The sequence below is a fragment of the Lagopus leucura genome, unplaced genomic scaffold (assembly GCF_019238085.1).
Source record: "Lagopus leucura isolate 7727_CA_CO unplaced genomic scaffold, USGS_WTPT01 Super-Scaffold_100002, whole genome shotgun sequence".
Lineage (NCBI taxonomy): Eukaryota > Metazoa > Chordata > Aves > Galliformes > Phasianidae > Lagopus > Lagopus leucura.
Window position 1 is genome coordinate 6905103 of NW_024962263.1, and position 24188 is coordinate 6929290.

At 39.1% G+C, this 24188-nt stretch overlaps 1 protein-coding gene and 1 long non-coding RNA gene across 5 annotated transcripts in view; one reads left to right on the forward strand and one right to left on the reverse strand.

The window, feature by feature from the left end:
• Positions 1–24188, forward strand: part of CAP2 (cyclase associated actin cytoskeleton regulatory protein 2) — a 65519-nt gene that overhangs the window by 21934 nt on the left and 19397 nt on the right. For all 4 annotated transcript variants that reach the window (XM_042868890.1, XM_042868893.1, XM_042868892.1 and 1 more), the window contains exons 4-7: positions 8668–8745; positions 20948–21091; positions 21320–21405; positions 23076–23181. In XM_042868890.1, coding sequence (XP_042724824.1) covers positions 8668–8745; positions 20948–21091; positions 21320–21405; positions 23076–23181 — 414 coding nt within the window. The remainder of the gene's footprint in view (positions 1–8667; positions 8746–20947; positions 21092–21319; positions 21406–23075; positions 23182–24188) is intronic.
• Positions 8119–24188, reverse strand: part of LOC122178644 — a 37187-nt gene continuing 21117 nt past the window's right edge. Inside the window, exon 3 of the long non-coding RNA XR_006178410.1 lies at positions 8119–8159. This is a non-coding gene — a long non-coding RNA (uncharacterized LOC122178644). The remainder of the gene's footprint in view (positions 8160–24188) is intronic.

Here is a 24188-nt window from a genome sequence, read left to right on the forward strand (position 1 = left end):
AGAGGAGATTAAAACATGTCACTGCCACTGCTCACTTCCATTAGTCTCTTGACATCCATAAGTTGATGTATTTCTATAATTAATCTGAATTGCAAAACAGTTCAGTTATTTGCTTTTTTTTTGTCTCAGGTATTTAACTGTGTTTTATTCCAGAGCTCAGAGCAATGAAAGATTGATTTGGAAACTTGAGGGAGATCTTTAAGGCTGAAATGCTTTTTTGTTGCTTCAATACATACTCTGTTCAAAGAACAACCTTTTTGCAGGCTTACTTTTCAATCACATCAACATGCATCTTTCCTTTCAGAGAGCTTGAGATCCAGCCTCCAAGTTACCTGGACTTTTGATGTCACAGAATCATTTGAGTTGGAAGTGGTGTTTAAAGGTCAAAGATCATCCAGTCCAGCTCCCCTGCAATCGGGACACCTACAGCTACATCAGGTTGCTTTGATCCCCGTCCAGCCTGATCTTGAATGTCTTCAGAGACAGGGCATCCACTGCCTCTCTGGGCAACCTGTTCCAGTGCTTCACTACCCTTATCATACATTTCTTACATCCAGTCTAAATCTTGTCTCATTTACTTTGAAACCATTTCCCCTTGAGCTATCAAAGACCATTTCCCCTTGTCCTATCTTCACCCTTCTAAGGAGTTTATCTCCTTCTTTCCTTATAGCCCCACTTTAGATATTGGAAGGCTGCTCTTGGGTCTCCCAGAGCCTTCTCTTCTCCAGTCTGAACAGCCTCAGCTCTCCCAGCCTGTCCTTATAGGGAAGGTGTTCCAACCCTTGGATTTTTTTTGTGGCCCTCCTTTGGATGCACTCCAACAGGTCCATGTCCCTCCTGTACTGAGGACTCCATGCCTGGATGCTGTACTCCAGATGGGGCTTCACCAACACAGAGTAGAAGGGCAGGATCACCTCCCACAACCTGCTGGCCATGATTCTTTTGATGCAGCCAAGGATATGGTTGGCTTTCTGGGCTGCAAGGGCACATAGCTGGCACATGTCTAGCTTGCCATCCACCAGTACCCTCAAAGTTGGTCAGGGAGGACTTGCCCTTCGTGAAGCCATGCTGGTTGTCTCTTATCATCTCCCTTTCTTCAGTGTGTTTTAGCATAGCTTCCAGGAGACTGTATCTGTTTCATGATTTTCCCTGGCACAGAGGTGAGGCTGACAGTTCAATCAAATCAGCAATCAAATATTGCTGAGATTGACTTGGCGACTACATCAGCCAATTCCCTAGCACCCGGGGATGCATTCTGTCGGGACCTGTGAACTTATGAATGTTGAGGTTCCTCAGGTGGTCGCTCACTTGATCTTCACTTACAGTGGGAGGGACATTGCTCCCCCAGTCCCACTTTCTGCCGCCCATCTGCTCAAGGGATGTGTGAAGAGCAGTTGCCAGTGAAAATTGAGGCAAAAAGTTGCTGAGTACCTCAGCGTTCTCCTTGTCCATTGTTACCAGACTGCCTGTATTGCTCACTAGGGAAGGTACACCTTCTTCAACTTTTTTAGGGTTGATGTACCTGTAGGAGACTTTTTTGTTCTTCTTTGCACCCCTTTCCAAATCCAGTTCCAGTTTGGCCTTAGCAGAAAACCTTAGTGGCAAAGAGGCCTGCAGATTGCTGGGACCTCAGCTGTTGTCAGATGGGCTGCTTTATGGTTTCTGTCCCTTACAGAAAATGTAGAATTACCTTTACTTGGGGAAATGAGGTTTCTCCTCAACACACGCAGTGAGGTCCTACAAGAATTCTGAACTTGGACTTCAACAGGAAAAAAAAGGAACCTGAATTTTAAAAAATGACCGACCCTGATAATAGTCAATTTTGGAATTCATCTATTTGGTACACACTATGTGGTTTCTATTGATTTCAGGAAGTAATACACGTTTTCTGAGATACAGAGTGCAGCTCCAAGTAATAGCAGAAACTAGAAGCTTTGGGAGTCTGTGAGACTTGAATGTACCATGATTTCTGTTCTTTAATCAAGTCCTGGAATGAGTTGGTTTTTCTTTCCCATCTGTCTTTGAGAAACAAGCTTGCTTTTGCAGGGTAGTCTGGATGTGAAGCTACAAGAGCTGTGTCTTCAAAGATTGTGGTTAACTTCTGTAAATGTGTGTGCAGGTTGGGGTGCTTTCTCTCTGCCCTCCCTGATTAAAAAGAAAATTGCAATTTTGGGATGCCACATGCTTTGATGTGATATAAAGAATATTCTCATAATATCATTAATTAATTGATTCTCCTTGGAAAATTGCATCATTTTCTGAGTAGTCATTCTCAGAAATAGAGAAATAGTGTTAGCCTTTCAACTCAAGAATTCTGGAAGCAACTTGAAGGCAGGTCAAAACCAACTGATCACTGGCTGCTGCTTCACATATTCTATATCTCATGAAATATACTATGACTGTCTTTAGTTATTAAAATCTCAAATCAGCAATGCTGGCCTAGTATGGACTGTAGTGATGTCTCCTCTATAGCGTAAAGAATCCATTTGTTATGATGTTTTTATATTTGTTCTTAAAATATCTGGATGTTTTTATCATCTGGTTTTGTTTTTTTTTTTTTTTTGTTGTAGTTGTTTGGTTATTTTCAATGATGATCAGTATTTATGTATTATAAAGGCAGAATGTGTCAACACAAGTTCTTCACAGCTGAGAATCAATGTTGGGAATGTTCAGATAAGCCCCAGAGACTGGAAGATCATGGGTTGCAATGTGCCAGTACCGTCTTTTACGTCCACTGCTGGGGAGTCCTTTAAATGCAGATCCTGAACTGTACACTATGCAATGAGGTAGATTTGAACTCTTTAGCAGGTAACTGGCTCCTTGCAGAAGATAGCAGATTGCAATGCTAGTGGCAAACTTGAATTCTTGAAAATCTTCAAAATAAAGGTATTGAAAGCAAACAAACAAACAAAAAAAAAACTCTCTAGTCTGTAAGGAGATCACAACTCCGGTGATGTCTGGATTAATTCTTGCACACAATTCTCAGTACTTTTCTATACTGAATCTTCTTGAATCTCCAATCATCAGTACTCTACATTTGTTTTCAGAACTTTCCTATAAAAGTGGAAAGGAGCAGAGGTCAGGAGATACTTTTGGCTATTTGCAAGGAGATTCATGGAACTGAAGAATCTGGAAGTCAAAAAAGCAGTCTGAGCTTTAGAAAGCATCAACTAGTGCAGATTTGGTCTGGTATTGCTCTTCTTCTCTAGTGGTTGGGGGGATATTAGAGATGTTTTGGAAGAATATACAACTTTTTTGCTCAGCAGTAGTTAGTAGTCTTACTGGCCCTCCAGCCAAATATTTATCTGTTTGAAATGACAGACGAAGAAACTAATTGACTACTTCTGCTATGCAAATTAATGAAGAATTATTTAACAAAGCTGGCATTTTAGTGACATTCTTTGGGTTTTAAAATTAACAGTCTTGTAAGATCAATAAGCCCTGTTCACATCACTCAGAACTGGTAGAGCATAAATTCTAGAACACTGGAGCAAATTTTATAGTGCAAAAGAGACTGTGTATTCTTTCTCTAAGGCAATGTTTTTGTAATTTATGTAAAAGAAGTTGATGTGGCTTTAAGTACTCCTTTGCTCCCCTGCATCTACACAGTTCATGTCATACAGACAACTAAGATGACAGGTGAATAAAGGTTTGTGCCAAACAATTACTATCTGTCTTAGGTCATTAGCTTCACTGGAAGTTAGAGCTCTAAGAGCTCTGAGTATTTTAAATCACAGTCAAGCTATCTGAAAGGTAAAATTAGTGAACTTAGATACAGATGTTTCTCTGAAACAACAAATAAATAACATTGGCTAGCACTGTGCACAGTTAAACGACAGTGTTTAAGACACCAGTAGATATAAACAACTAGAAAAACCAGCCCTGTTCTAACCTTAGATTGGTACTGGACAGGCAGAAGCAATGCTGAGAAATTTTAGCAAAAATTACCTAATATAGACATAGCTATGGAGACTGAAAAACACTATAAAAATACAGGACAGCTGATTAGTGGTAGCCAAATTTATCTGTCACTGAAAATAGAAAAGAAAACATCTGGGGTGCAGTCTGGCTCCATCAAAATCAATGGCAAATTTCCCACTGACTTCAATTTTGACCACAATTTCAACCCTGTTTTCTGCATATACCAGTAAGAAAAGGTGATAGTTTTTTTTCTTTCTTTTCTTTTCTCGTATCAAGTGCGTTGCTTGGAGAACTGTCACTATCTTCAGCATTTGGCTCAATTCTAAAAAGGAATCTATATCAGCCAATTAACCATACAGAACAAATAGTATCTCTTCAGCTGGCCTGGGTAGTTTCTATGGCAGCCCCATACTTAATCTAAACACCATTCTTTTTCCATTTCTTGCTTCTCCATTTAAGCCACCAGCCACTTCCCCACTTCACTTTGTAGAGGCTCTTGAAAGCAGAATGTAGAAGATGAACTCTTTCTCCTTCTCTGGCAGTATTGTTCCCTTCAGAGAAAGATTGGGTATTAGCCCATAAGGCTAAAGTTCCATCTGTAGTTGCTATTTGCCAACAGTCATTGTGTCTTTTGCTAGACCAAAAGGACCCCAAATGATTGCTGTAGAACCTGTGATTAAAACTCTGGGCCACTAACTAAATCCTCACTCTCTTTCCCAATGTCCTCTTTAATATTTTGTTTCAGAACAAAGTCATTGTGGGTATTGTCAAAATCCAAAATGTACATATATCTGTATTTTGATTTGCAAATTATCACTGTTAATGCCTGAGTGTATATATATGCAGATGTGTAGTATTCTCCAAGTATAGAAGTTCAGTGAATTCTGATGTTTGCATTATGCTTTTTAGTGCTATGACTGAGGAAATACGTTACTAAATATAATCACACCTGCCAATTTATATTATCAGGTCAATAGATTAATTTTATTGACTGAATTTCATAAAGAAATCTCTTGTTTCTCTTATTTCTATTTTATTTTACTATTTTTTTTCCAAAAATTGAATTTACTCATAATGAGATCTGAATGCACGTGCTTGTCTTCCTCTTGTAGGCTGCCAAACTGTTGTTACATAAGTAATATTTGTATTCATTAGTGCTTGGATACCAGCGTGATGGGCAACTTAGATTAAATAAAATGTTTAAAATAAGAAAGAGACATCTTAAGGACAAATGATTTCTCCATTAATTTCTGCAAGCTGAACTGTGAAGAGGTCTGTCTATGCTGTTACTGTGACGCTGATGGAGAGGCCACTCCCTGTAGTCAGACACAGATTTCAACAGGAATGGAACTGGGCTGACATATCAGAATTCTTCAGTTCCAGTCATAGTAACCAGCTGAGGCAACTATAAAGCATACCTTAGGTAGAGGATTAAGACAGCTTCTTCCACAATTTACTGTTTGGGAAACTGAGGAGGAGAATGGCATGCAGGCAGTCTGGGCATTAGAGCCCAAAGTCACAGCCATCTCCTCCAGCCTTTAGCAGAATAGAAAATCTTCTGAAGCACTTGCTTCCTTCAAAATGTTTGCCTCAGCTGCAGAATCTATCTGATGATTGCTGTATCAGTACATAATCCCAAGAATGCCAAAAGGATTGCTCCAAGTTCTGAGATAATGTTTATCTGCTGCTCCAAAATATCCCATTTCTATCTGCAGAAAAATGTGTGCAAGTTTGTGTTCTGGTCTAGTCTGATAAATTTACTCACAATCTCCATACATTTTTGACACTCAGTCTTCATTACTATCATCCATTATAACTGAAAGAATCTCCGTTGATTTATTCTGTGGCAATCTTTTGGCTGAGCAGCACAAGCTGTTGAGAAAAATCCCTCTGGTCCATTTCCACTTACTAGACTTCAGTGGATATGGAGGTCTAATGAAAGAGTCAGTTCCATATTAAAAAGTGCTTCTGCTTGGTTACACAGCCAGCTTGCTAAAAAGAAGGAAGTAGCAACGAAGTGTCACATTTCAAATACTGAAAGAATTGAGGTGGTGATAAACTGAACTAATGCATTCTTAATTAGAAGAAGATCTTCTAATACTTTGATAGGATGCATGGAAAGAAATACTGCATGTTTGGAAACACTGAACTCAGAAACCCATTTTTAATGCTGCTGGAGAAAGAAGGAAGTATCTGTTGCAGAAGTCTTCTGAAATTGGGCTTGTAAAAATTCAAAACCTGTGTTAGCACAATCCTTTGATTAAGACTTATTTTCAAAGGTAAGAAATATCAGTGCTTTTCCCCCTGTACAACTAAAAGCCTATGGGGCTGGATAATCTCAGGGGATGTGGTATCACCAGTCAATACGAGTACACTGACCACTGAGTGTTTCCAATGTCCTACAGTAAGTAAGGGGTAATAAAAACAATGTGGAAAGCTAGAGCATCAGCAGAAAAGAAGTGAAAAATTAGGCACAAAACCAATTGTTACGTCATACTATGAGGGGAGAAAGAAGTTCTACTCAGTCTAATGTGTAAATGGGAATCCAAAAGTATGGATTTTTCAAACTCTCGTTTTGTGATCTATCAGCATTCACAGTTCTGTCTTAAATAGTGTTATCTCTATGTAGGAATTTGGAAGAACCCTTCTGAACTTCACCTCTGAGTTAGCTGGAACAGGGTGCCTGGAGAGGTTGTGGATGCCCCATCCCTGGTGCTGTTTAAGGCCAGGTTGGATGGGGCCCCAGGCAGTCTGATCAGATGTTTGATGTAGTGGTTGGCAACTGTCTGTGGCAAGGAGATTGGAACCTGATGATCCTTGAAGTCCCTTTCAACACAAGGCATCCTATGACTCTATGAAGTTATACATCAAGAACAATGTAAGGATGCTTAACTTACACTTCAGCTCATGACCATGGCCTCAATTCATCTCTTGCGTTCTTTATTGTTCCAGTAGCTAAAAAAACCCCTATGGCTTAGTTTTACTTCTCTGTGTAATACAGACCAACAAGGCCTTTATCCTTCATTCCCTTGCTTTTTTATTTTATAATCTCTGAACCAAATTATCCTTGATAATCGAGGCCTTTTCTCACTCTTTGTAGGTTCTGTACTTAGTATCTTGCTTCAGTCATTTGTGCATCCAGAGACTGGTTAATTCTTCTCTCGTCCAGCATGTGCAGATTATTTCCATTATTAATGCAAATCCATTCTTTTCTGCATTCAGTTAATTGAATTCCTCAGGCCACTCATCTTCATTCACTGACTTTTCTATTTTCCACAAGTTGGCCCTTCAGAAATACTGACCTGTAGATTTATTTTGTCCATCTTGCAGTTTGAGAAGAACTAAATCCATTCATAATCACTCCTCCTCGGATATTATTTTTTGGTCAGCTGCTCTGCAAGGTCCTCCTTATGCACAAAAATTAAGCTTAGAATAGCATGCATGTTGTTTTACAAATTTCTGTACCAAAAGTCAGTCGTCTGAAATGCCTAAAAAAACCCAAATCTTGCCATTATTGGTAGTATTTTTGTCTGTCCAAAAAGGTTGTTTTCTGTACTCATATAATTTCCCTTGTTATTTATTTATCCATTTATAGAGTTGACTGCCTTCTTACAAATCTCAGCTTGTCAGAACATAACATCCCCCTTCTACACAAATAGTGTCCAAGTTGCTCTCTTTTACCATCTTTCCTTGCAGTGATTTTCATCCTAACAGATTAAGTTTTATTCATGCCATCACATTTTAAGATAGATAAACACCTTTTGGCTTTGAACTTTGAACTTCCTAACTGTAATGTAATTTAAGTTGCACCCACATAGGCCCATACATAAAGTTTTCTTGTTTTCTTTTTAGACTGAAGGAACCTCAAAGAAAAATAGCATGAACTTCCCCACCCTTTCACAAAGTGATCATAAATGTACTCATTCATATTAGATTAACTTAACAGCATTTGGTTTGGTTTTATATAGCTAATACATACTATTTATGAATAGTTCTTTTCTTTGCTAATAACTCACCATTCTAAGTCTTTACTCATCCACTTGAATAAGATATAGGTAATACTGAAATACTGATTAGATTCAAATCAACATACATCATTCATAATAGAAGAAAAATGTGTAGTGTTCAAAAACAAATTTGTCAGATGCAGATTTAGTCCAAATTCTTGAGTTCTGTGGGGTGAAATTGCTCAAAAATCCTCAGCCACCCTCATCTCTCATAGCCATCAGTCTTAGGGTCTGCACAGGGAAATACAGGAAAGGAATGAGTTAACAGCTCATCTCTCAACAAATATGCCAAACTCAACTCTTCTTAAACATCACCACAGCCTAAGGTATCATTCAACAGAAAGTTTGCAGGCTGCAGGTCTCAGCAGTAGTAAGTTGTTATCTTGCACTCTGAGTATAAACACTGCCATTACATTGCCATCAAAATGTCTGAACATTCTCCGAAGTGGTAAAATTAAGTCCTTCCGTGACTTATCTTATAAATGATAAGCAAAAGGCTGCATATCAACTTGTTTTATTTCCTATCTGAAGAAGATAGGAAGCCTAACCTGAGATTTCATATATATATATATATATATATATAGCTAAGCCACTATAGTACATTTTTTCCAGTCAGCATTGCTGTGATTTAGATGAGAAACAGCAAGAAAAGTTTGAGCTGTCACACTTGACTTTGAGCTGCCAAAGAGAAGTACTGGAGGTCACAGGCTAAGATTTAACTTATCTCCTTTCCTTACAGGCAGAGATGGTACGTGCTGCTTTCCAAGCACAGAGATCTTTCCTGGTGTTAGCATCTCAATGTCAAGAGCCTCAAGAGGTAAGAAAACTGACCTACAGTTTCAAGAGTCACTGCATCAAAAGGCTGTCTTCCTGCATGTTTTGTATCATCCCTGCATTTGCTTCTATCTCTTACTTTATACAGTGTACTTAGATGCTTGCTTTTAGTGTTATTAGCATGGTACTGCAATAACCAGAAAGTTTACAATAACCGGAGTGAAGGAATTTTTCTGAACCAATACATATAACATCACTGTAGAAAGCAAAGGAGGTTTCCATTATAGGGCTGTAAGTAGGATCAGTTTTTCTCTGGAAGCTGAAGACACTAGGCAATATAATGACTTCTTGCTACCCCACAGGGATGTTGTGTAATAGACTTGGAAGTTAGGGAATAAGCTATTGAAAGAAAAAAAGATCAATACTAGCCCTTAGACTGAATACTCTCAGAGCTCTGGATTAGTCTGATTTTGGAAGAGGCAGTGCTTTTCATCAAGAAAGTGAAAAGGCATTTTAGATCAAATTGATTTATTTACTTTAGCGGTAAGCTTTCACAACTAGAAGGCTCAGGGAGGCTGTGGAGTTGTTAAGAAATGTCATTTGAAATGAAATGAAATGTCATTTGTGGTTTCGGCAGGGCACAATGTTTTGGATAGCAGCACTGTGTGAGTGCTGGGAACAATGATTGGGCAGCCCTTCTGTGGGACTGCTCTCCAACCTTCCTTCTGTGAGTGTGCAGAGAATGAAGACTCTACTTGCACAGCCTTCTGTTCTGCCTTTTTCTGGTAGCTCATAGTTCACTAGATTCTGTATTCTCAAATCTGAGCTCTCTGCAACTAGGATGAATTATTGAAATTTTGCTGTCATTGTGAGATACAAATTGAAAGTGTTACTAATCAGTATCTTTTAATGCACTCAAGGAAAAAAAATAAAAGCACAGATATTCCAGATGAGACTTTTGATTTATGGAGTTCCAAGCAAGGGAAGGGATCCGTTGTTTTTCCATCTGTCCCTGATCTCAGAGAGTAAAAGTGAGTCATGATTTGCAGAGAACCAGCAAAATTCCCACTGGTACAGGCCTCAAGAAGTCATTTATATTGGCTGTGAACACAGTTGCACCCAGAGGCCCACAAAACTCTTTGTGCTTGTTGGTAAAATATTCCCCAATGAACAATTTCCAATGGCCACTAAAGTAATGCAGTGCTCCAGATTGTTGGCATTGTCCCCCTCTGGTGAAAGTTAAAGCTCTGGCTCACTACTTGGTGATGTGTTACCAGTCTGATTTTGTCTGTTTGTCAATTGGAATTGGAGTGGCTTCTCCTCAATTTTATCCCTAACATTTTCTGAACCTGATGTCAAAAATTTGATATTTCTTCAGCTGTAAAGTTCAGAAACTTTCATTTTAAAATGGCAACAAAACAAGCAAAGAAAAAAAAAAGAACAAGTGTAAAAAGAGATTCTCCTGCGATCCAGAACGGCAGCTGCAGAAGCATTAAGAAAAGCAACAAATAATAAAAACCTTGCCATAAATATAACCACAGTTGGCCACATGTATAGCTGGGCATTATCAGGCTTGCATAGAATTGTTGAGCTTGTTGATGGCAAAAAAAAAGTATTTTTTTATCATTGAATTATCTTTTAGGTCAGAGGAAGTGCCAGGTGGCACATGTGTTACAATGGCAGGAATATTACAGGTTAAGGTTCGTTTCTCAGTGACAACAAACCCAATCCAATTACTGAAAGTTTTTTAAAGTGAAGACTGTTAGGTGCATTTTTTTGATAGGTTTTTGATAGACATCCAAAACTGTACAGTTGTTAATTCCTTTCCTCTTTTTTGCACATACTTTTTGCACGGTCCTACATGCAGCTATAAAGCAGACAACCTGAAACTAGTTGAAGGCTGCCTATTGTATGCAACTTGAATAGCATGCTCCACTGCAGAGACCGACAGCACAAAAAGCATCAGGCTTTTTATATCTCCATCTCAGTGGGGAAAAGAATCCTTTTGCAAAGCTGTATTGGTTAACAGTTTTGAAAAAGCTAGTTAACACCAGATAACGCCAGGGAGGGAAAGAATCAGGGGTCCTTCCCCCCCAGGACTTTATTGATGCAATGTCATCTGGGCTCTGGTTGTATTTACAGCCTAGAGCCACAGAGTCAGTGTGGAATCCAAACAGGAAAGCTAGTCATTAGTGTATCAGAATGCACAGGGTAGAGAAAAGCAAATGAAGATGACAGCATATCTATAAATGCAAGAGAAAAGAGAGTAATTCTGTCATTCAGCTGTCTAGACTGTTTGCTTTATAATGTAAAGCTGTGAATGAGCCAGCAGGCTGCGATTATGGCATAGTAGCTTTGCAGACATTCAGAGACAGCGGTGTGGAGACTGAGGGGATTTAGTGAGTTCCTGTCATGTTGGGATGTCATACGTGGTGCCTTTAAAAAAAAAAAAAAAGGGGAGGGGAAAATGCCCTGCAAAAATAAATTAGCTCAGCTCTTGCAGCTTATAAACTAATGAACAAGGAATTCAAACTAAAAGAAAGCTCCTACATGTATCATGATCCTTAGACTTTTCTGTGCTTAGCAAAGAAGGAAGAGAAATACGTATCACACAACAAGCAAAAATTTTCCCCTCTGTGAAAATGTTGCAGGCTGAAGTGTTCTTTCAGATCTTGAGCTCCTTCTGTGAGTCACTAGCAACATTTTCGGTTCAGCTTGCTTAAGCTGCTTCTGCAGAGTTTTGCTCCTTGATAATAAAGCTGATATTTTTTCATTGGAATCTGCTGCAGCGCATAGCCTTTATTATCTGTATATGTGAAAACAGTAGGAGCTGGGAAGGTAATTCCAGCTGGCATACCGATCTAGCATCAACTGCAATAAATTACTTAGCAGAGAGCATGTTCTGTTACTTTTTATGGTCATGTTCTATATTTGTGTGTGCAGTGGAAGAGATCACATGGCAAAACCCCCGTTTGATATTCCTGTTTATGTATGTCCCAGTTAACGGCTGCTGGGTGCAGGCTCATTCAGCAAGAGCGAATACTTGAGTTCATCTGCTTCTCAGAAATTACATTCTGCCATCAAACCTCAAATGTTGAAAATAAAAGTCTGTAGGAAGTTGTTTATTATATAGAGATAGCAGAAAGAAGATGGCGAATGGAAAACAAATCACGTTGTCATTTTATTCTGGGAGATGTTTTTGAAAAGGTATTTTGAGAGGATGTTGCTCGGGCAATTCAGAAGATAATGTGTTAAAGGAATGTCAAACACCAACCTTCACAAAACATTCATGATACATGTTTTGGATGTGAATTTTCTTCTCCCAGTAGTTTAAATCAAATACAATTGTGACTGAAAAATTATTATGTTGTATAATAATGCTAAAAGTTATTAGCCTTCCTAAGCAACTCTGTTTTACAAGTTTTTAAATTCAGGATCTTGTACACAAACACGAGATCACTGCACCAAACATATGAGGCACTGCGCTAAATTCCTTGTCAACGGTAACTTATATCATCTCCTCTTTATAGGTTGCTTCATTTCATTTTAAATGTTCAAATAATTTTAAATTACACATTTTATTAGTGATATAATATTCTATGCAATATTTAACAGTGTATTTATGTATTATTTTTATATTATTTATATATTGTTGTTTTTAATTATTAATTCTGAAGCTCACAGTAACAAATAATGGTAGAATAAGGTAAGATGCTGCTGTGTTTAATGGGAGCTACACACATTTACTTTGATCCTCTGAGTTGTTATGTGAAGGGGGTTAGTTTTAGTTAATGAAGCATGGTAGATAAATTGACATTGGTGACTTGAAACTTTTAAGTGTTTTAGCATATCTTAAGCCTTCCCACAAACAGACAAATGTCCTTGCAATTAGGCAAAACTCAGGACGAATGCATCCCGTGGTAAGAAGCACTGCAAACAGCGACGAATGCAGTTCAGACTATAAATGCTTACGTAACTCCTCATTGAACTAAAATAAAATGCTGAGTTCATGTGACTGGCAGAACTCATGGATTTAATTACTAACGTGGTTAGACAAACATTCCGATGAAATACCTGCTTAACTATCCAGAATGTATGCATGGGGAAGTGAGAGGTGAGAGAAGGCCTTCTTTTTTCCTTTTTTTCCTAGAAAAGTGGAAAAACATAAACCCAGGAAACTGTATTTGAAGTTGGAACGAGAACCATGGAAACAAATTCTGACGTTTTTAATTTCTTCATAGTCAAGCAAAAATTCCATTGTAGAAACAGAATAGTTCTGGCCATTTCTCTCAATAGAGTTATTCTCAGATTTTTTCTTCTAGAAATTAAAGATGGAGATTTACACTTTCATACTCTCCTTCAATTTAGGATTAGTCATTTTTTTTCTCCTATTTTTAAATCACTCTGGTAACAGAACTCCTTGGAGTCCTGCATCCTAGCAGGATTTTGTTTTCTAATTATATTGACTTGGTTTTTGCTTACGTCATTCCATTTCCCACTATTTTGCCCCATACCTACCAAAATCACCCTTGCTTTTTTTCCAAAAATATAAAGAGCAGTATATTCTCCATTCTTTCATTACTTACTTATGCTAAAGAGTTTGAGCCAAGTTTTGCTGCCACTCTATTTAGTTGGTTGACTGCTGCAAAGCTTCACCTTTGCATCTAGAAATAGCTTAAGGAAGAATTTGGTTCAGTCCTTTTAAGGTCCTCAGGTCTCAAACTTACAGAAGGTGCCAAAGAGTGACATGGACAGACCCTGAGAGTCCTGAGCTCCAAAGGGAACCCCTTCCCCCATCCTTTTCTCTGAAATCTTGTCAAACTGTTAACATATTTCTGTTATCAGCACGCCTACAACTGCATGAGATGTGTGGTCTCAGCCACAGCAATGGACCGACTGACAGTTTCCAGTTGCTATTCTGCTGCCTTGCTGTGTTCACAGGCTCATTTCTGGATATTGTTGCTAACTCTTAGTTTCAGACTGGCTTTCATCTTCGATTATTTCTTTGTTGCAGGTGTATTGCCAGATAACCCCTTGGCACCTATTACCTCATAATGTTGTCTCAAAAGCGTTAGATAGCATTAAGCTCATGATATTTTCTGATAGTGTAGTTAATATCTGTAGGTATTCTCGTACCATGTCTCTTTCCTCACTTGTGTTTACCAAAGCTCCCAAATTGATAATCCCTTAGTGAAAAGAATGATGCAAGTGAAATTCAGTTCTGTCCTGCAAGCTGAGCAGTTGGCTGTAAGAAGGCCCAGAGACACCTCAGGATCCAGAGAACACAGAAGGGTCAGATTGGTGCCACATCTCCCAGTCACTACGGCAGGGAAGCAGAGGCAGAGATGCACATCAGCACACACGTCTAGACTGGCTCATGCCAACACCGTCAAGCAGAGACTCTCCAGCATTCCAATGCCCAGTGCAAAAGCCAGGCTCCAGTAAGCACAGGCTTCTTCCCTTGTTTTACTTCATACATCAATACTGGGATTAAGAACAGTATCACCCTATAAGGAAGACATTAGCCAAGATGGCACTCCACATATTACCTAGCTCTTCATTTGATATACCCACTAACTAGTTTTGGGGATCCCATAGGCTCTTACTGCTGTGCCCTCAAATAATGTCCTAAAATCACCAGACTAGTTTTCGATCCCTCTAGCAATGCTCATATTCAAACTGTGTCATGTAAGAGCCCACTGAACTGTGCTGCTGGGACATCCCCTTTCCCACTTAGCATAATGTTCTTTAGTTCCGTTAAATGCAAATCCAAAACAATACCCTCCTGTACCTGTGCTCCCCAATTGTTGCCCAGGATTTTTAGATTACGTGTGAGCTGCTAAGAGGGAAAGATTTAGGCAACAGCCGACTGAAAAGAAGGGCTTTTCAGGTTCGCGGTTGATTCCAAAGTTTTCTGAATTCATTTTGGTATAAATTGGACCACAGTAACTAACTTTTGAATTCTGAGAGTTATGCTCATTCATAGGCTACTTATTGAACTTGTCAGTTTTATATTTTTTCACTAGGGAGATCTCAGGTGAACCACGTCCGAGCATCTAGCATATCTGTGCTGGCAGATAACCTATGTGGAACCTAACCAGCCTTAACAAAAACTCGTGAGATCTCAGATGTTATGCACAGAACAATTGTGGCTCCATACAATACCATTTTCTGAAAGAATGTTGTTAATTCAGATGGCCTAGGGCCCATTGGCATGGACTGCGATCGCAGCAGCAAAGATCAAGGAGTAAATCAATAGGCTGGAAACAATTCATGTGTGTAATTTTCTTGTTGATGATATGTGGGATGGTTTTTGGCCTGTGTGCCTCAAGCAGGAGGCACCCTTTTGTGCTAAAGGTGCTGCTGAGGATCTGCAGTGGAAAGGAAAACAATATAGAGAGCATTGAAGTCCATTTAAAAAACAGTGTTGTCCAAAAGCATAGAGTGTGATTTGGCACTGCTGCAAATTGCTGCACGTGGCTCCTATCAGGCCCTGGATTTCTCCACAGGTTAGCAGCTATTCTCTTTGATGTTCTTCTCCATTTACCTTTCTTAAGAGTTAGCATTTCAAAATGACTAAATTTGTCATGTGGGATTCGGTTTTTGTGTTCCCATTTTTTTCACAAGCACAAAATTGCTACAGCTCAACTTGGCTGTTAGATTGAGAATTTATGTGCTAAGAGGAATAAATGCCAAATACCAATTAAGTCACTTTGGAAGCACACAAATGTGTCTAAGCTTCCGTGTGGATGAAGCTGACGAGACATTTCTGCACATTTGTCTCCCTGTGCCATAGTCCTGCTGCTGCACAGCAGTGAGTTGAAGTGGCAAAACCTGTACTATCGACAAATACTTGTTATACCACTATGCTGAAAATGTACAGGCTAAGAAAACGAGACCAAAATAAATTAAGCTCTCTCTGTCATTAGCTAAGAGACCTCTGAACCCTAGAAATATCAGTATATTCTAAGGATGGGAATGTGAACCACTGGGTTCACGTGCAGTAGGTTACACTGTGGTGTGAAATGGGAATGTGAAACACTCTGATGTGAAACACTTCATGCTACAAGAGATGGAGATAAGCAGTGAAGAGAAGTTTGGTGGCAGCCAATAAAAAAAAAAAACCTGAGTGTTTCACTGGAAAAATGAGGTAAAGAAAAAAATGTAAGTATCTGAGAAATCCATATTTTCACTACAAGCAGCATTATTTGGAGGCTGAAAGTTATGAACTAGCTTAGATTCACCCCTGAAAAAAAATGTTTTCCATATACTCAGTAGAAAGATTATTCCTCACCCTAATTTGAGCATTGATTCCATTCACATACACAGACACAATAGAAAAGATAAGCCCTTCTGATACCACATGTATGCCAAAAAAGAGATCAGCTCCAATTTCCAAGTCTTCCTTGTAGTTTGCCTCCTACAAAATATGGGAAGGTACAGTTGACCTGAAACTATTTTAGTTTCATATCAGAGCCATCCATAGAAGAAACGCGCCTCGCTGGTGGTCACTAAAACTACTGTTCTGTATGTTAGGGTGCAACATACAGAACAGAACGAGATTGTGCTCATCAGCATTAAGAGTCAAGGCAGGCATCTTGCTTAAGGTGTCCTTCTGGGCCCTCTTTACAGTTAATGGCAGCACATCTTGAGTGGAATCTTCACACTGTAACATCTATTAAAGACAGAAGGAATTCCTCAGGCATATCTCTTTCTTCAGTTACAATAGAGGAAATTAAGTCTCAGCTGAGAGAGCAGATCCTCATTCCTTAAGCTGTTAGACCTGCATGTGGTGGATGCTGTCCATGACATCTTTCACCCCATGAAAGCGTGGGATGGGACCGTACAAGGTTGTTAACATAGACAGAATGGCTGAATCTACATTACTGTTTTAATTCACAGGGGGGCAATGTTTTTTCTCCAAATCAGCTCTACTTACTGTGCTGTGATCACACTGCAGTCTGAGGATGTGCAAAATGGGTACCTTTCTGATGACGTTAAATGGAGGATTGCTGCACTCTCATAGAGCACCTCAACTACAATTTACAGCTAGTCCAAAATAACCCCCCAGAGATGCATACAGTGTGAATGCCAGGTCCTCAGCACCAACTGTTTTGCTCTACAGATCCATTCCTACTAGGCTGCCCTATTTGCCAACATGCACAAAGACAGATGATTCAAATCAACTCTGCTTCAGACTTGTCTGTGAAAAATATAATGCAAATGCAACGGAGATTTTGAACTGATGGAAGAAAATAATAGGGCTGTGGAATGGAGACAGCATAGAATTAAGGTTGTTCAGGCTGCAGCAGAGTAAAATGGAGGCCCTGTTGGTCTCAGATGTTCTCAGTTTTCTTTTACTGGTCCTATCCCAAAGGCTGCCACCCCCTCATTTAACTTAACTTAAAAGAGTACTTGTTCCCTGGCCGTGTTTTTTTCACAGAAGGCTGGGTTAGCTTAAACATTTTAATGGTGAGGTCTGAAAAGTCACCACCCATCAACATAAAAATTCTTCAGTTAACAATCTCAACCCTCAACACCACGTAACATTAGCCAGAAAGTACATAAGTTCTTTAAGAGCTGTATTTTTATTTACCTGCTGGGTTTTGTGTTGTTGCGATTCATGCTGGCAGGCTTCTGGACAACAACGATCCTGAGAAAATACCTGAGAAAATACTGTTTTCTCCAGTGAAGCCTGAGGTTTTCAACAGTCGCTTGGTCCAGCAGCCAAAGGTTAAGCAAGCTTTATTATGCATATTTAAGCAGTTTTATTGTGCCTTAATAGTCAAATCCCAAAATACAACAGTTTGGCCTTTCTCTGAATTAAATCCACTTGCCTCAGTCCTGTTAACCTGTCACTGGTGGAACTTCTGTGAGTATTATGAAAAATCTAAAGGAAAAAAAATGTGTTCAGTAGGTTCTGTGGGAATACTGGTATCCCAGGCCATTCTGTAAGAGTGGGCCTGTGTTCAACCTCTGAATCCAAAGCCTAAGGCACTTCTTTTTGTATTCTGTAACTTTTTTGTTGTTGTTGTTGTTGTTTTCCTACTCAGTGCAGTAGTCTCACTATTGTTGATTTTCTATTAAGAATCGTGGATCAAAGCTGATTAGTTGTTTGGGTATTAATATTTAAAAAGACAGTCTGGTTCTAATAATCATTAAGAAGGGACAAAGGAATACAGGAATTATTTTTGGTATTTTTATGTTATGCCATTGTTGCATTTTTAAACATTTCAGCAAAACTGATCTTATAATAGGAATGGTGTTCATACAGAGACTGTTAAAATTCTGTTAAACAACTGTGCTGTGTCTTAAATGACAAGACATCTTATCTGGCACATGCCAAAGGCATGCTGTAGATTTTTCCAACGGCTCTGATTCATCTCCTTGAATTCATTTTTTCCTAGAGATGCAATATGGACAATCGGTTAATTAGTAACTGTTCTTATAGTCATTACCATGAAGAGATCATTCTCCTAGAACCCTTAGCACGACTGTAGAGCCAAACAAGACTGATCAATGCCAGAATTAACAAACCTTTCTATATCCATATGCCATATACACTATAATTCATCTGCAGTCTAATCACTAACTAGAAGTTTTGAATCAACTGCATGGAGACAAGACTCAAGTGGTTCCGTGCAGGCCTGTATTCCTTCATTCCTGACCATTACACAGAAGCTCAGATCATAAGAAGCTCACACACACACACACACACAGTGCACAGTCATCCAGACAAGCAGAAATCATTTCAAGATGGGATAAGTGCTCAGAGAAGGGAAGGTAAGCTATACTGTTCTTACAGTGCAAAATACACATGATAGGGCTGAAGATATCCTCAAGCCCTTTGTGGTTCTTTGCCAAGTGAATGATTACTTTGAGCTACTTCCCTTAGCAATTTATTATTTGCCTTTAAAATTCTTACACTGAACTTCTGTGAAATTACTTCAATTCACTACAATTTTCTTAACAGTTGATTCCCTACAGGTTAAGTCCTGTGTTCTGAGGCACAGAAATACTGTCTGTACCAGTAAGAGGAAACCTTCACAAAAGTGGTTGGGAGTTTTTCCAACATTGTAAGCGGAGTAGGAGGAGGGGCAGCTCTTAGGTTCCCACTGAGGAAAATGTTCAGCCCTGATGTTGCCTTATCAAAATAAATACAAATATTAAAATGTTCTCCAAAGGCAACCAGTTATATTAACAGTGCTTTATATAGAGGAAGCTGGAGCACAGAAAGGTAACTCTGCTTTCCTAAAATCCGACAGGAATTTGGTGGAAGAGCTGCAAACAGCTCTTCCACCTCTTTCAACCTCCCTTTGCAGACTCCCACTTCAGTGCCCTATCCACAGAAGCGTGCTGCCTCCCAGCGCTTTCTAGATATGCCAGGCATCTGCACAGCTGTATTTTTAGTCCTGATATTCTCTCTGTCTGGAACTGGACCATGAAGACTCACAATAAGCCAAAGACTGTAAATATCCCTTCAACTTTATAGGAGGAAAACTGGCATCATTTCAAAGCAGAACAAGCACTGTCTTCAATTTCAGTTTTGCTAACTGCTGTCATACTTAAAATTTCCCTAAAAACAACCAAAGAACCAACCAGCTGCAGTGTGTTGTAAACAAGAAAAATTAGGAGGAGGAGTTCCTGCAGGACACAGAATCAATTTTTCTTGACTGTAAATCACAGAGGTTTCGGGGCTCTTTCAGACTTAATGACTTATCTGGTCATTAAGTCATAAACAAAAATCTTTCCATCTCCTAGTAGTACTGTAAACACTGGTTTTCTCCCAGCCCACTTTGCTGCAGGAGAAAACCAAATATTCCCATTTACTTGAGACGCCCAAGCCTTTCTCAAAACTACATTACCACTAAAATATTAAGGCTCTGTTGTTGGATCAAAATTCTTTTCAAAATTCATAACCTATTTTTGTCCTATCTTGACGAGTGTCTTTTCAGTTTTCTCGATCCATAGCAAACATGCTTATTTTCAGGTGACACGATCTTCGAGGTCCATCCCAACCCAAGCTACTCCATGATTCTATAATTCTATGACATAATATTCTGTGAAGCTGAGGTCTCACGGGAAGCTGGAAAGATGTAATGTAGAGACCAAGTAGCAGGTATATACACACTGTTTTGTGTGATAACAGGACAGTCCTCGAAATTATGAGCATTAGTTTCCTCTGGCAAACACATCCACTAAACAAGGACTCCTGAGGAAAAAAAAAGGTGAGTAGAAAGTACGGAGTTCTGCTACTTTGTCAGGAAAATAATACCTTGAGTGACTTCTGAGTGAAGAGTCAGGGAAACTCAGAATGGGGCACTCTCTTTGGTGGGACATAGTATGGGTTCTGCAGGCATACTTTTGCAATAAAGATTTTGACTGTTTTTCTAGAAACATATTACAAAGTTGCAAAATTCAGCAGCTCTTTTGCTTGTAAACTAATGACTGTTTCTCCCATGAATGCGTTGTTCTGAGTGGAAGAATTTTTCCCAGCAAGTGCTCCAAATTAGTTTTTCTGAGACACTGAATCTGTGTGATTAACATTCACTTTGCAGAGGAGAAGAGCTTGGATAGCTTTTACATTCATTCTGCTTTTCTCCTCACTCCAGACACTGTGCCTTCCGCTCAGCAGTCATTCCCCTGGATACCATTCCTTTCTGATTAACACAGGGGAATTTGTCCAAGCCATGCCTTGCAGGCAGTGTGTTTCCCATGAAATATTCCCATATTACTTGCAGCCAAGGGAAAATTAAACATTAAAACTTACCAGTAGGGAGAACTAAAATGGATATTGCCTTCACTGCATTACTTTCTAAATCTTGTCACCAGATGATAAGGAGTCACTAACTAACAGGTAATTTGTTTCTTGTGGAAAGAACAGTGTGGTGATTAATATGAAAAGCTCCAGCCAGTGTAAAAACTCTGAAAAAGCTCCAGAAAGATCACATGAAAAATGCTAAAACTCTGAGATGCGGGGTCTCTATGGGCCTTAACCAGGATGGCGTGTAAAAATGCTGCCAGTGCTGAGAACAATTTTTGCTGCATCACGTTATTAATAGTTAATGCCAGTGCACTTTGCTGCTACAGCCAGAGCAGGGTAATTAAACTGTTACTTTAATGTGGAGAATATGCTTTCCTTTTCCTCCCACTGTTAACACGACAGGCAGGGAGGACAACGTTACACCATAGGGTGTTTTTGGACTGCCGATTGTTAACAGCAGCGTTTTCTTTTTTTCTTGCAGAATGAAGTGGCAGTGCTTCTCAAGCCAATATCAGAGAAGATTCAGGAAATACAGAACTTCAGAGAAAGAAACAGAGGAAGTCAAATGTTCAACCATCTCTCAGCCGTCAGTGAAAGCATTCCTGCGCTCGGCTGGATCGCAGTGGTAAGGCACACATAGGCCAGCTGGGAGGGCTGCCAATCCACTGGATGTGGCCCAGAGAAAGGTCCAAATCTTGCAGAACTTTGTAGTCTCATCTGCATAGTTCTTCACTCTACTACATCCAAGAAGCTGCTTTATATTATACCTAATATATCAGGGAAGGTGTCTGACTAATGTTTTACCTCCTTTCTCCTTCTGTTGTTTCCTGCTACCGTGGGTTGATGGTCCTAGTCTCCTAAACCAGGCCCTTATGTCAAGGAGATGAATGATGCTGCCACCTTTTATACTAACAGGGTATTAAAGGACTACAAGCACAGGTATGTTGCAAAGCCCCAGTATCTACTAGCCACCATGAGAGAAGAGAGCATTAACCACACTAACAGTGTTCACAATCCCATCACACACACACAGAAAAAACATTTTGTAAACAAAAAAGCATTTGCTAAAATCTGATCACAGCAGCTTGTTTTCCCCTCCTCATCTTAGACCAGCAATGCTGGCTTTTGTTCTCTGCAGGTTAATATGATTAATTTTCTGGAGTGCCAGAATGTTGGCCAACGAGCTGCTATGTGTCCCTGTCTCACTTGTGCACTCAAACTGTTGCTGTTTTTAGTCTCCGCTTGGAAATGCGTGTTTACATGCTTGGTGTGTACGGTTGAGCATCTACTCTCATAGCTTTCAAAGTGATTTTTTTCTGCATTACTGCATTGTTCTTAAAGAGCACAGGGAATTCACAGAACAGTTCCATGAATAAGATCAAAAAAGAGAATAAGTGTGGGTACTTTCTATGCACTCCTAACAAACGTCATGTATAAATCCTGTTTGTTTGGTACTTTTGGAGGCCAGATTTTGGCTTTTTATTTTTATATCCTCAGTGAAAAATAGTGTTTGCAGTCGAGTTTCTTCTCTTTAGCAAGGAAAACTTTATATACTTATGTATTTAAATATGTAATTTTATCTATAGATTTCAGTTTCTTCTATATGTACTATGTGTGTGAAATATATATTATATATTATTATTTTTGAAGCCTTAGTTGACGTGCTCGAGGTAACTGAACATTTTTACAAAGTAGTTTTGGAGGTACTTATCCTAAAGCAAAATAAAATCTCACATAAAGGTATAAGGAGGGTGCATTAGCTAGGCATAAAGTCAGCTCTTCTCTTAAAAAGGAATTCTTCCCATGTTTTTAACTGAATATTTGACCAGATCACAATGTCTTCCAAAGCAGTGGAAAGCTGTCTCTTGACTTCCCTAGGCCTTGGATTAAACCCACTGTCCCAGATCCTCAGCTGTATTAAACATCAAGCTCCCAAGGAAATAAACAGGGGTAGGTACCCAAGCACTTGTGAGCATCCACTCCACGGCAGTCACTGTTCAGTAATTATTCTTACGTGGAGTTCCCTAAGTAAGGACCACATCTTACAAGCAGTTTCTCTATCTGTATGTACTTCTTGTTCACACTTAATCTACCAGTGGAAGACTTAAGCCTTCCAAATAATGATTCCAGAGCCAACTTTTAATTTGTATAAAAACTCTTGATGTATCAGTTTTTCAGTCAGATGCCTATTACACAAGCTAGTATTACACTGGCTACATATGAACCTGGGAGCTAGAGCACTGTAGGTAACCCACAAATAGTTCATTTTCTCAAATTCAGAACCTCGAGATTGAGTCCAGGAAGCTGCTACCAAGTTCCAGATAGCTTCAGTGCTTCTTCAGTTGACTGTGAGTTTGAACAGGAGGAGGTAACACGTAACACCCTACCAGCAGGCTGTGCTAGAGGCACCTTTGCCCTTCTTTGTCCTCTGGAAGGGCCCGAAAACTTTGCAGTGTAATAGGCCTGAGTATCTTCAGCACTGTGCTGACTTGCTGCCTGCTGACTGGCTTGTCCATGGCTGCAGGCTTTATTTGCTTTAAGCATGAATAGCAGCATTTTCTGATTTGAAGTACAAACACAGATATAAATATTGTTTCTGTTTTTTACAGTGATACACGTCATGTTGATTGGGTGAAGTCCTACTTGAACATCTGGTCTGATCTTCAAGCATATATCAAAGAACATCATACTACAGGTCTCACCTGGAGTAAAACTGTAAGCACCCTTTACTGTTTCACAAAAAAAAAAAAAAAAAAAAAGAAAACACATAAAATATAAGCAACCAATTTGACTTCTAATGTAGGCCGTTAACTTAGAAAAATACACATCCAGGTGAGAAACAGAACTCATAACTCATGGCCAATGAACTTCCTAGCCAAGATGATAGAAGCCTGAAAGACAGGCAAAGTTGATCTATCAGGCCACTGTGGTACAGTTTTTGAGAAACAAAGATTTGTTTGGGATGGTTACAACTATAATTCCCAGTTGCAGATAGCGAGGAAAGACAGGCACAGTTCTCCAGGCCAGATACAGTGAACGCAGGAAAAAGAAACACAGGGAATTCATGCCAAGTTCTTAGTCCACAGATAGTCAACTGTATAAAATTAGTATTTTATACATACAGAGATAACTTCTGAAATATATATACTTCATATATATATTCAGAGAGATGGCATATATAACTGTGCTATTTATGCTCTCTGTATCAGCATCTTCTGGGTGATACATCTGAAACACATAACAAGATGATCACAATGAATATTGTTCTCTAAAAGAAGTAAAAAACAGTAGGAATGAATTTTCTGTTAGACATAAAGGTGAGAGTTTATGTCAACAGTCTGCATTCATGCAGTGTTCTACATAAGATTGGAATAATGTACTCACATTTCTTACCAAGTTACAAGATTTGCTGTCATAATTTTCTAAACTTACCAGTGCACACACATACTTGCACATACAGTCATTCATACCAAGACTATCACTTCTGTACAGGCAAACATTTTTATTTTTAATTGAAAGATTGTTAAGAGGGCTGACACAGACCATCAGATAACTTAATTCTCAGACCCAAATCACGGTGACAACACAAGGAAGTGAAACAGATCTTTATGATAGAATGTATATTAACATGGTATCTGGAAAAGTTTCTTCATCTCCCACGTATGGAGGAGATAATCATATGAAAGAATGTAGAACATACACTACTTGTTCTCAGCTACAGA